The sequence below is a fragment of the Trifolium pratense genome, linkage group LG2 (assembly GCF_020283565.1).
Source record: "Trifolium pratense cultivar HEN17-A07 linkage group LG2, ARS_RC_1.1, whole genome shotgun sequence".
In the NCBI taxonomy this organism is placed as follows: domain Eukaryota; kingdom Viridiplantae; phylum Streptophyta; class Magnoliopsida; order Fabales; family Fabaceae; genus Trifolium; species Trifolium pratense.
Genome location: NC_060060.1, coordinates 11,233,472 through 11,246,659, shown reverse-complemented (window position 1 = coordinate 11,246,659; position 13,188 = coordinate 11,233,472). Strand labels below are relative to the sequence as shown.

The following is a 13,188-nucleotide window of genomic DNA, read 5'->3' as shown; positions in this document are numbered from 1 at the left end:
AGTTCCCAGGTGTCATTGCTCTCAATGGCTGCAATTTCAGTGTCCATGGCTTGCTTCCATACATCATGTTTGGCTGCCTCATTGTATGAGATGGGGTCATCACTAGGGCTAAAGAAAGCTTGACTGGCACTGCTCTCTCCAACCTCAACATCTCCTGTTTCATAATCATTTAGGTAATTAGGTTTCTTAGACACTCTTTTACCTAAATGATTGCCAATGTGGTATTCTTCATCTTCTGAATCTGGTACACTAAGATCCATCTCTTCACTGTGTGAATTACTTGCCTGATCCTCATTCATGTCCTCATTGATAGTTTCATTTCCAGCTGAAACTGCAGAAGTTTCTATCTCATCACAGTCAACTATCAAATTGGTTTTCTCAGCAGTTTTACTCTCCCAGTTCCATTGTTTAAATTCATCAAACATCACATCCTTGCTGACAATAATCCTTCTTCTAATTGGATCATAGAGTTTATATGCTTTAGACTCCTCACTGAGCCCTAAATGTACACACACTACACTCTTGTCATCTAGCTTTTTCCTCAAGTTATCTGGCACATGTGCATAAGCTATACAACCAAATATTCTGAAGTGACTTACAGATGGTTTGATTCCACTCCAAGCTTCTTCAGGTGTTATATCTTTCACTGCAAAAGTGGGGCATCTGTTGAGTATGTGCACAGCCCAATTCACTGCTTCAGGCCAAAATGTCTTTGGAATATTCTTTTCATTAATCATACACCTAACCATATTCAGAATAGTTCTATTCTTCCTCTCAGAAACACCATTCTGATGTGGGGTGTATGGTGCTGTAAGCTGTCTCTTTAAGCCATGGAGATCACAGAACTCATTGAACTCATTAGAAGTGTACTCTCCTCCTCTATCAGTTCTGAAGCATTGAATCACCTGATTTGATTCATTTTCAACCAATGCTTTGAATCTTTTGAACATGCTCAAGGCCTCAGATTTTTCATTCATAAAATAAGTCCATGTCTTCCTGCTCAAGTCATCTGTGAAAGTAATGAAGTATCTTTTCTTTCCATTTGACTCAGGATTGATTGGTCCACATATATCAGAGTGAACCAATTGCAATTTTGAGATAGCTCTCCATGAACTTATCTTAGGTGCTGATAGTTTCTGCTGCTTGCCTTTCATACAATTTGAACATTTGTCATCTGGTTCTTTCAATTTTGGTAAGCCAATAACCATTTCTTTCTGATGTAAAGCATTCATACCTTTGAAGCTTAAGTGACCATACCTCTGGTGCCATAGAACAGTGTCACTTGCTTTTGAGGCTTTCATGCAATGGGGAACTATTACAGGTGCTTTGATTACAAACATTCTATTCTGAGTCATATGTGTGGCCATGATTAAACCCTTTTCTTCATGATACACCTTGCAGGTATCATTCTTGAAGATGACAGTCAGATTCTTCTGTTGTAATTGACCAATGCTCAACAAATTGTTCTTTAAACCAGGCAAGAAATATACATTTGTAAGAATCTGAGTAAAACCTTCAATGTACAATTTCAGGTTACCTTTTCCTTCAACACTCATCTTTGAATCATCACCCAATTTCACTGAGTCCTTGAATGAATCATCATAGTCAAACAGCCAATTCTTGTTTCCCACCATGTGATTGCTACAGCCTGAATCTAAGAACCACAGTTCAAGCTTTTCACTAGAATCTTGAGACTCATTGATCACTGTATCTTGTGCCATCAGAAGAATTTCTTGCCCTTCATTAAACTCAGCATAATTGACATTGTCTTCATCCCAACTTGGACAATCAGACTGATAATGCCCAAGCTTGTGACATCTGAAGCATTCTACTGATTCTTTATTGATCTTAGCACCTCTTCCACCTCTTCCCCTACCTCTGCCACGACCTCTGGCATTGGAATTGTCTCCTCTACCACCATAACCTCTTCCCCCATTAGACACCTTTAGAATTTGTTCTTGTTCCTCTTTCTGACTTTTCATTCTCTGTTCTTGAACTAGCAAGCTGCTTTGCAGTTCATCAACTGTCATACTGGTTGTATCATTAGATTCCTCTATTGAACAAGCAACATAGTTGAATCTTGGTGTCAAAGATCTTAAGATCTTTTCAACAATCATGCTCTGTGTCACAGTCTCGCCATGACTACTCATTTTATTAGCAATAGACAAAGTTCTTGAAAAATACTCTTCAATGGACTCACCAATTTTCATATTGAGGGTTTCAAAATCCTTCCTCAATGCTTGAAGCTGTGCTCTCTTCACCTTGGTGGATCCTTGATACTTTTGTCTCATTGATTCCCAAATCTCTTTGGCCGTTCCTCTAGCAAGAATCGTTTCAAGTATGGATCTGTCAATTGCTTGAAACAAAAAGTTTTTAGCTTTCAAATCTTTCAATTTGCTTTCATTTGCAAGTTGAATTTGTTCTTGCGATGCTCCTGCAGGAGCTACAACAATGCCATCTTCTATGAGACTCCAATACTCTTTGGATCTCAGTAAATTCTCCATAAGCATTGACCAGTGATCGTAATGACCATCAAATCGAGGGATTGATGGTTGCAGGTAGTTGCTTGAATCCGCCATGGATGCTTCAAGCAAGAAAGAAAACGAGCGATGAATCTTTTGTAACTAACTTCTGTTACAAACTGAATGGATCGTTTAAACCGGTAACTGATACCAAATGTGGAGGCAAATGGAATCTCTGATGTTATTAGAATAGTCTTAGGCATTATATAGCCAAAGATCAAAGAGTAAAAACGGTTACAACAAACTAACAACAAAGCTAACTAACTAACTTGGCCCACACGCAAGCCACACGCGCGCGCCCAACCTCAGGCCAGCCAAGCCAGGCCTGCCAGCTTAGGCCTACTGCACAACATTCAAGCCTGCACATATACAAGATCAAGCCTACTACCAACATATGTCTAACAGTATAGAGAGTATTAACCATTTGGTCCTGGATTTGATCTTCGATCGGTGCATGTGAAAAAATATTTGTTGGAAGAGATCAATCCCTTAAATGGATTTAAGTTACCTCGAGGAAATTAGTTTTCGCAGATGTGCATAGAAGATACTTTTGCTTTTAAAAAAACGAATGTATTATAGCAAAATTTATGATAATTAACATGGTTACTTTGCAATTTTCTAACACAAAATTTCTATACTTATTTCTTTAACCAATGTTCTAAAGCTCATTAGCGTTTTCTTTTTCTTTTTATAAAATCATTAGCATTTTCTTTAAATAAATATGATCTCCTTAACAAATATAAAATTGACCATTTTTTTCTATTTGCCTCACGAGTCACGACGCTTTGAAATTCAGTGGAGATATAATCCGAAAGTTATTTTATGTTACTAAAAAACAAATAAACAACAACATTTAAAATTATTTCAAACTTCTTTGATGTTATTTGAAAAATAAAATAAAATAGTCAACCAGCTATGAGTTGTATTATATTCAGCTCTAAAACAACATCACATATAACACCAAAAAAAACTATAAAAAAATAAATAACGTCACATGCCTAGAGTATAAATTTCTAATTATTATTTGGTTTTTCATTGTTATATACCTCAAGATCATTTGAACAATATAAAGGGGGGAAAATTGCACATTAATGATGTATATGATGATGTACATGATGAGCTATCATTATGTGAGAAGCATTTATGATGTTTGATCTTTTAATTTAAACGTTGAGGCATGTCATGTAAGCAAGCATTTGAAATAAGTGGTAAGGGTCTTAGACTTGTGAGGCAAATAGAAAAAAATGAGAAGAAATCATGATCTAAGTGGTAAGGGTCTTGATCCTCTTAAGTATGCAGTTAGATGTTCGATTTTTAACTCATGCATATGGTCGATTCTTCTATTTCAAACCAATATGTTTTTTAGTAGTGTATTTCTTCTATTTTATACTTTTTTTTTACTCGCCTTCTATTTTACTATGTTAGCTTTTTTTAATAGTTACTTCATACTATATTGATAGCATTATTTCTTCTATTTCAAGACTAAACCCTTTCCAATGAAGAAGATTAGATCCAAATGAGGTAAATACATTCTTCCAACCCTACTCTTCTCAAAACCGATTTCTATTTATTTAGAATCAAGTTGAATGGCTTATAATCGAAGAAGAAAATAGTGTAGGGTTAAAAAACTTATACAATAATAGATGCAAAGGCAAAGATATATGTTAGTGTAGGAAGCTATAACTAATATATATGTTACTGAATTTAGGGATGTTCATGGATACGGGTCAACCCGTGAACCCGCCGATCCAACCCAACCCATTATTTATCTGAACCCGTTCATATACTGGTAGAACCCGATCCAACACGTCATGCCCGCATGTAATTGGTTCGGGTATTGGATCTGGCTTTTTGAATCCGTGTACCCACATATATGAAAAGTTTTAGTGAGGTTATCGTACTACTGTACATCTGTAAATGTACTATTATTGTTGACTTTTCTCAACAAATTTCTCAATTCCTTTCCTTATTCATATTTGCATAATCAATTTCCCACAAATCACTCAATCAAGCTTCAAAGTTTCACACAATTCTTCCTCTTCCTCTTATAAAACCCCTCACTCTAAAACCTAATTTCTATCTTCATCAATCGTCATCGTTATTCATCTTTTCTGCCACCACCATCAGGTTTGTTGATTCATCTCCCCTTATTTCAAATTCTATTTTTTTTCTTCTTCTTTGTATTTCATGTCTATTTTAAATTTCATTTATATCATTGTATTTCATGTCTTTTTATTTTTTCATTTCCATCAAAAAAATATTTATAATTTTATGTACAATCCGTGAACTCAACCCAACCCGTTAATAATCGGGTTGGTTCGGTTCGGATTTAATATATAGTGAAAGTGTGGGTTTGATGATAAATCCAACTCAATGTACATTAAACGGGTTGGGTAATGGGTTAGGCCAAATTCGGCCCAACCCAACCCGCGTACACCCCAAACTGTATTTATCATTCATGATTCTGAGATCCTTCCAATAACCTTCTTGTATTGACTAGAGTATGTGATGTAGGAGGATTTCTTCTGTATATTATTATTTTAGTTAGATTTAGTTTTATTATATTTTAGGTTGATTTCTTATACAGAAGAAATCCTCCTACATCAGTCTCCTCTACCTCAAAAGAACTCGACCCCGAGTTCTCGTTTTGATAAAGAGCTTCCTTTGCAGGTTGACTCCTCCAATGAACAAGAGACCACCCTCTTGGATCCCATTGAATGAAGTGATTTCAAATAAGTTTAATTTTCAAATCACCAATTTAAGTTCTGAATCAATTTTAACTTCAAAATTGATTTTATACAGAACGTGTCTGTGCACAGTAAACCATTATACATGTGTCTCAAAGAAAAATTCATACTGCATGTTAACAGGCAGGGAAAATACAAAAGTTAACATTGAAAAGAAAAATCTTGTCGACACGTATTGAGGAATAAATCAAAAATTCAAATACTTGAAACTACATATTTTTGATCAATTACCGAAAGTTGCACATAGGGAAAATATGAATTACGCAGCATAAATAATTCTTAATTTTAATTAATTGATATGAAGACCTGCTCTGATACCAATTGATAGTTTTTAATAATTAATTTACCAATTAATTACATACAAGTCATGCTCTTATACAAATAGTGCGGAAGCTAGATAGAACAAAAGGAGCATGCATATGTAAACTGAATCTACGACATGTCAATCGATTAAAGATATCAGGAATACCTGGATCCATTGAGAAAGTCTTTTAGCAATAGTCCTGAAACACGAAAGGTTAGACGAGCAACACGTACTCGTTGGCTAGTGCGGTTCTTCCTCAACCGGTACTCCTTATGCCTTGAATTCTCTTCAGATGGGGAGAAAAGGTTATTTGCTTGTGTGTTGGGGACCATAGCCTATATATAGAGTGATGCCCAGTTAGGGTTCCCATTATCTGATCACTTATCAACTAAGGCTCTTATTATGATAAATAGCTAATATAATTAATTTAAATATAAATGCCCACATAACAATTATTGGAATATAATATAAAATATTCCAACATTTTCATCATTTCTGACATAGCCCACCCTATTGTTGTTGCTGATGTATATATCAGTTCCGACAACAAATACATCCTGGTTCAACATATATAAGATTTTTATATATACCGGTAAATTAGACAAATGAAAATTATAACTATCTTTAAAAAAAATTAACGATTGAATACTAGCTATAAATTGATTTATTTTAAATAAAATGTAGATGATCAAAATTATTATTAATTAAAGTGATATTATGATTATTTTACCATCGTCCACAAGAAAAATTTAATCTCGATATTTTAATTAATGTTATCAAATCAAACGCTTACTATTGAACCGAAACAATAACATAAATGTTAATTAGGCTCTTTTTTTTTTGGTTACTAATTAGGCTTATTTCTTGTAGAATAAAACAAATTATGAGTTAAGTGTTATATATACTAACCCAAATCACAGCTTTGATGTTGTTGATTGTCAATTGAATATCAAGGCTTCCACTTTGTTGGACTCTCAAAAGAACATCCATAAGATCTTCCTTGTCAATATCACAATTGTTACCTTCAATAACTCTTGCTCTCTTTTCTTGATGTTTTTTCACAACATTATCTAAGATTTTGTCTACCCTTTTGTGAATTTTCTCAACTTTTGATTTCAACCCCGTTAGTTTATGAATAAGTTTCATTGAAGGAAACAAATCATCAAGATCAAGTCCACTTGAAACCTCTACCGCATCTCTAATCAAAGACACAAATTCATCTTGATCATCTGTTTTATCACCAAACGCCGCTCTCGAAATAATAGAATTTATCACCGAAAATATTCCAGTATTGAGGTTGATTTTTGAGCCTGTAGATGACTTAATCGATTGTTTAAATTTTTGTGACTCATCTTCTCTAATGTAAGAAAAAGATTGAACCTTTTTAGCACTAAGAATCTTTAAGACACATATTTTCCTCATTTGTCTCCAATAATCACCATATGGAGAAAATAAAATATCATTAGATCCGTAGCATATAATTTCAGAAGCTACAATGTGTGGCCTATTAGCAAAAACAACATCATGTGTTTTCATTACTTCTTTGGCTAATTTTGAGGAAGAAACAACCACTACATTATTTTCTCCAAGTTTTAGGTGCATTATATAGGTCCATATTTATTAGAAATATTTTTGAAACTATGATATGGAAGATTTCCTAATAATGCTAGTTGATGCAAGTTGCCATTGAGAGGTAATTTTCTTGGACCAGGTGGCAATTTGTAAGCAATGGTTTTTGACTTGTAATATTTTGTTACAAGCCAATGCAAAAGTATAAAAACCGAGAAGGGAATAAGAATAAAGGAAAGTTGAACTTCCATGGCATGCATTAAGGAGAGACTAGCTAGTTATGCTTAGTTAACTCTTATTAACTTTTGTTGTTTTGTGAAATATTAATGTGTTGGTTCTTATTTATAGACTCTTGAATCTAGTGATTAACTTAGTAATACATATTTTTCATTTTTGTTGAACAAGTCATTGGTATATTCGGTAGTCTTTTCTACAGTCTAATCAGAAAATTATTTTTCCCAAATTTAATTTATAAAAGTACCTAGCCGTTTTTTTACAAACATATAAATATAAGGAAAACTAGGATTTTTTCACTTCAAGAAAAACAGTGTATACCCACGGCCATTTTTATCATTACCCACGGCTTAGCCTTGAGTATATGAAAGTTACCCACGGCATACCCACGGCATCGGTCCGTGGCATTTTGCTTCGTTGGTAATTCGCTATCCAGGAAAATGCCATGGGTAAAGTTATCCACGCATTACCCACGGCCTAGTCCACGTTATTACTCGAGACTTAGCCGTGACTAATACCCACGGCATTACCATCAATGTCTCTTTCCCACGGCTTTACCATCAGAACCTAGAAAAGGTTTAGACCAGCATTTCTACGGTATTGCCGTGGGTAATGTCAATTTTTTTTTTTTTTTACTTTCTTAACCTGTTCCAAAAAAACTAAACAACTGAAACAATTGTCAAGAGTTGCTTACTCCAATTTCATCCAACATCAGAACCAATTCCAAACAAACTAAACCATAACTAAATTTAAAATTAATCAAATTGTGTTATCAAAAGATCACTTCATCAAACTAAAATGTATTGTTAACAAATATTGACACTATAACAAGTGTCAAAATAAACAAATTAGAAACTAGCAATTTCGACAAAAGATGTAGCCACAAGTCTAAGCTTAATCGGTCATAATAACAAAATGCACCGTTAATAATCTAAGCATAAGATGAAGTCATAATAACAACACAAACTAAATATCAATTTTCCTCGTTATCCTCGGATTCATCCTCAGACCCTTCCTCGGATCCATCCTCGGATCCATCCTCGGAACCATCCTCAGACTCATCCTCATCATAATCTGGATGACGACGTCGACGACGGGAGGGCTCGGCCTGCATGGCAGCTACACTTTTTGTCAACGCTATCAGCTGCATTTGGAACTCTGCAGCACGCTGTTCTGACTGCTGAGCTTCCTTTTGTCGCTTAAGCTCTGCTTGCCTAAGCTCCTCCCTTGTATTCCGAACCTCATCCTCTGCTGCCTTTGCTCGCTCCTCAAGTGTGGCCAACTGTGTTGCCATCTCATGAGAATAATGGGATGAAACTTGGCTGCAACCCATAGATGGAACAGTGTCTGGGGCGAGACTTGAAACACCTGGTCTATAATTCGAGGACCTATCTCCTACACCATATAGACGTCCTCGATTTTTCCCCCTAACAGATTTGGCCCACAGTTTTAAACGAGTCGCAGAGTCGACCATTTGGGAGCCACTCTCATCTGCACCTTCTGAGGCCTGATTCAAATTACTTTGGAAACTACCCTGTTCAAAATTTTAAAAAAACAATGTAAATGCCACAGTACTAATATTAAAACCTAAAACAAAAAAAATAACGAATCAATGCTTTAATTTTTCTTACATAAGTGTTTTGAGATCTAAGATCAACCCAAGTTGAGTCCTTCTTACGAATGTGAGTTCTTAAAAAGACCTCATCCACTGTGGGTTCTCTACCCAACTCTTCAGCCTTTCATAAAGCATAAAAACAAGTTCAGAATTCATAACAGTTCATCCTATAACAAGTTCAGCCTATCACAAGTTCAACCTATCATAACAGTTCAGCATTTTAATGGCAGACAAGTTCAGCCTATCACAACAATAATAACAGTTCAGCCTATCACAAGTTCAGCCTATCATAACAGTTCAGCATTTTAATGGCTGGCAAGTTCAGCCTATCACAACAATAATAACAATAATAACAGTTCAGCCTATCATAACAAGTTCAGCCTATCACAAGTTCAGCCTATCATAACAGTTCAGCATTTTAATGCCAGGCAAGTTCAGCCTATCACAACAATAATAACAATAATAACAGTTCAGCCTATCACAAGTTCAGCCTATCATAACAGTTCAGCATTTTAATGGCAGGCAAATCGGTTCAGGCAAATCAGTTTTAGAATATGTAGAAGGAAAAACATACCATCCGTAAGGTATGCTCGGTGAAAGTTATGGATCCGCCAGTATGGACAGACCCACCTTTAGCAGAATTACGATTTTTCTTATTTCGCTGTGATATCGCTTTATAGGCTGGCTTCTTCCACGCAATATCAAGCTCTTTCCAAGCATCCTCACCTATCCAAGATGGGCGTTCACGCTTGTTCCTCGCTTCCATGTACATCTCAGAAAGACGCCTCGAGCCTTTGGATTCAAAGATTTTCTTAATCTGATAATCATGCTCAGGCAGCCAAGCAACATAACTCTACAATATTACATTTTGAAAAAATTAGAATATATTCATTAATATTCACTATAAATGAACTTAGTTAACGAGAAATATAATCTTACACCAAATTTTTGATACCATAAGTTCACAATAACTGGTGGAATATCTGACCATTTGGCGTATGCATCTTGATATTTTTCTTGAATTGCTTTGGTGAGGGCCCTGGAGGCCACCCTACAAGGTTCCCACCTACAAACAATTTATAAGCAATATGTAAAATATATCATCGAAGTATACAATGAAACAATGACAAGTTAAAATAAATTAGTTCCATACCCTCGGCCATCTGGATGAATCATTGGCCTCCCATCGCTCGCCTTCTCATGGATAGGACGAGAGTATCGTGACCCCTGCGTCCTATCGCCACTACCAACGGGTATTGAAGGTGGTAGATTTGTTGAAAGAGAAGTATGTCGGGACGAAACAGAAGTCAACGGCTGTGATGGAGAATGATTAGTAGTCGGGTTTCAACCCCCCTCTACGAGGGTTAAGTCTATCATATACCCAATTACGATCAGGTGGGTAGCCATTCATTTTCAAAAGAAGCTCCTAAATAGGAAAACAACTCACAAGGCTGAAGTTATAAGATGTCAAGAAAGAAGAGCTACCAATTCTAAGGCCTAAAAGAAAAAAACCAGAACTTTTTTTCCCAATATCATTACCTCATAAACACACACACATAAACATATAAACACAATTACACAAAAACAAACAAACACACACAAATAAAAGAAAAAATAGATGTAAAAATCGAAGATTTACATGAGAAAGTATCTAGAAATTTCATAAAGCCTTCAAATCATAGAGATTCCAAAATCTCAGTTTAGATTTAAGGGAAAGTTCTACATTATGTAACATACAAACACACAACTATTTTTATACTTTTACAGTAACATACATTAAGTTTGCTTAATAATTAAACTACTTTAGTGGCTCTATGCTGATCTACTAGAAAATTTAGCAGCTTTTGTCAAAATATTCAGCATAATAACTAAGCAAATCCTTAATAACAAACCCACTTGAAAAAAGAATCTAATCCCTCAATTTTTACTCAGCAAATCCTTAATAACTTAGTTTTGAATTACTCAACAATATTACTAATTCATGTGACTGTGTTGGTTATTTTGGGACATAGTGTTTTTGGGACATAGTGAAATTAAGTTACTAAAAAAAGGATTCAAAGAGCTAAAAACAACCTAGACAGCAGCAAAAAGCTAGACCATCATCTTTCTCCATCAATTGAAACATGGATCAAATCTTATTGTATGAAACCAAGACCAAATCACAAAACAATGCAGGAAAATGCTAAAAAAAACCTAAACAACAGATTATAAAATTCCAACAAAGTAACTAAGAGCAAATCCCATAAAATTTCATGTCTACCAACAACAACAAAGTTGATTCTAAGCTTCACAGAACAACATTATATCATTCAAGTAGAAGAATAAGAAGATTGAGAAGTAAGGATTAAACTCACTGTTCGAATTGAGAGGGAAGAAAACGGCGCTGCTGGGTCTTTGTAGTAGCTGAGACGGTCGCGCCGACTGAGTGGGTCGTCGGAGATGAGAGCGAGACGGTGCTTGAGCTGGGTTATCGCCGTAGTAGCTGAGAGGGAGACGGTGCTTGAGCTGTGTTGCAATGGGAAAGTGAAAAGAAAGGAAAGGAAAGGGTATAAAGTAATAACTTTAAGATAAAAATTAATTATAATTATATTTTATAATTTTATATACGAAAATTCCGTGGGAAACCAAAATTATTTTTTATCAATACAGACGGATATGCCGTGGGAACAGTTAAAAGATAGATAAAATTATATTTTATACATACATACGGAAATGCCGTGGATACCAAAAATTATATTTTATACTTACATACGGATATGCCGTGGGTAACAAAAAGTCTATTTTCGCGCCAATCTTTTTTAGGTGGGAACAACATTTTCGTGAAAAAAAGTTAGAGGGAAAGAATAGTTTTCTTATTTTTACCTTATCCATGGCCAAGCCGTGGGTATTATCCACGGAAAACAGCCCTGGGTAAAAAAGCCGTGGGTATATGCAATTTTTCTTGTAGTGTTTATTTTTTGGTACACTTGCTGATTTTGAAATTATGCTGAATTGGTTTTAAGTGATTTTAATGCTATCCTATAGCAAATTTTTTGAATTGGTAGAGGATGTGTTTGGACAAGTCCATCTTATGAGTTGGATTTTTGTAGATTTCACTTAACAACTTTCATCGGTTCCAAATTTTTGAATTAATGAAAAATTTGGGACACATTCACATATTTTGGTTAGTGGAGGCAATATCATATATTACAATAAAATCACAATGTTTTTATCCCTACAATAATTTCTGTTTTGTTTATAGTTCTTAATAGACAAAATTTTAATATTTTTTTGACATTTTTTTTAGTATAATATGAACTTGTGTAATATATACATTGAACCAACATAGTGTGGCACAACTGATAGATACTTGGGTTACTTAACCATTTGGTTCTGGATTCGACCACTGATCAGTACGTATGGGGAAGCATTTGTTGGGAAATGTCAACCCCTTAAATGGATATCAGTTACCTCGAGATGATTAGTCTTTGCAATTGCGCGCGAAGAATACTTTTTTGTCCCCTTCACTCTTCTCTCGTCTACCATGAAATAATTTTGAATGAAACACAGTTCGCAAGTTAAAATGGGAACCATTCATTCGCATAATTTTCTATTTTCTGTCAAACTTATCAACTCTTGTAGCCTTGATACATGTCTATTGCAAGTATAAATGTAAACTTTGTCATATCAAATAAAGTAACAATTCAATATAGCTATATTTATGGTGTGTTTGATTGGTCGATAATGTCACAACTGCACTAGTGACAAATTAAAATATAATATAAGATAATGACCACATTTTTATAAGGTACACTAGTTAAAGTGTAAAAGTGTAAACTGAGTTCGCACTCTAAATAGTGAAAGCGAGAACTATTCGTACTCTACATAGCGAGTGACAATATTTTATACTCAAACGCAACGTCTGCACCCCATGAATGGAAAAAATCATGAAAAACGAGTTCGCTTTCTAGAATATGAACTCCTTTTTTCATGATGTTTTTCATTCTAGGTGGTGCATACATTGGGTTTAAGCTAAAAATATTGTCACTCGCTACTTAGAGTGCGAAAAGTGCTCGCATCCTAGAAAGCGGGAGGATTAGTTTGGTCATTTCAGGAGGTGACCGAGGAATTTCAGGGAGTGCGAAAAGTAAAATTTTCTTTAAAAAAAGTAAAACTCATTTAAGAATTACAAGGGAGAGATTTGGACCGTGCAACAAA

The 13,188-nt window shown here is 35.0% G+C and overlaps 1 protein-coding gene and 1 pseudogene across 1 annotated transcript; both read right to left on the bottom strand.

Moving 5' to 3' along the window:
* Window positions 1-5,728: 5,728 nt before the first annotated feature.
* LOC123904162 lies at window positions 5,729-7,393 on the bottom strand (annotated as a pseudogene).
* An 815-nt stretch (window positions 7,394-8,208) lies between these two features.
* Window positions 8,209-11,513, bottom strand: LOC123909061. Its single transcript, XM_045959835.1, has 4 exons — window positions 11,346-11,513; window positions 9,566-9,844; window positions 9,008-9,112; window positions 8,209-8,910 (listed from the first exon to the last, which is right to left on the bottom strand). Exons 2-4 carry the CDS (start codon window positions 9,761-9,763, stop codon window positions 8,350-8,352), a joined length of 864 nt encoding a protein of 287 aa, XP_045815791.1. The 5' UTR covers window positions 9,764-9,844; window positions 11,346-11,513; the 3' UTR covers window positions 8,209-8,349.
* Window positions 11,514-13,188: the final 1,675 nt, after the last annotated feature.

Excerpts from the sequence above, each read along its gene's own strand:
- LOC123909061 (XM_045959835.1), bottom strand. The coding sequence starts at position 9,763 with ATGTACATGGAAGCGAGGAACAAGCGTGAACGCCCATCTTGGATAGGT. Across the intron at positions 9,113-9,565 it reads CCGAGCATACCTTACGGATG|GCTGAAGAGTTGGGTAGAGA; the intron begins GTATGTTTTTCC and ends GCTTTATGAAAG. Across the intron at positions 8,911-9,007 it reads TTAGATCTCAAAACACTTAT|GGTAGTTTCCAAAGTAATTT; the intron begins GTAAGAAAAATT and ends AATTTTGAACAG.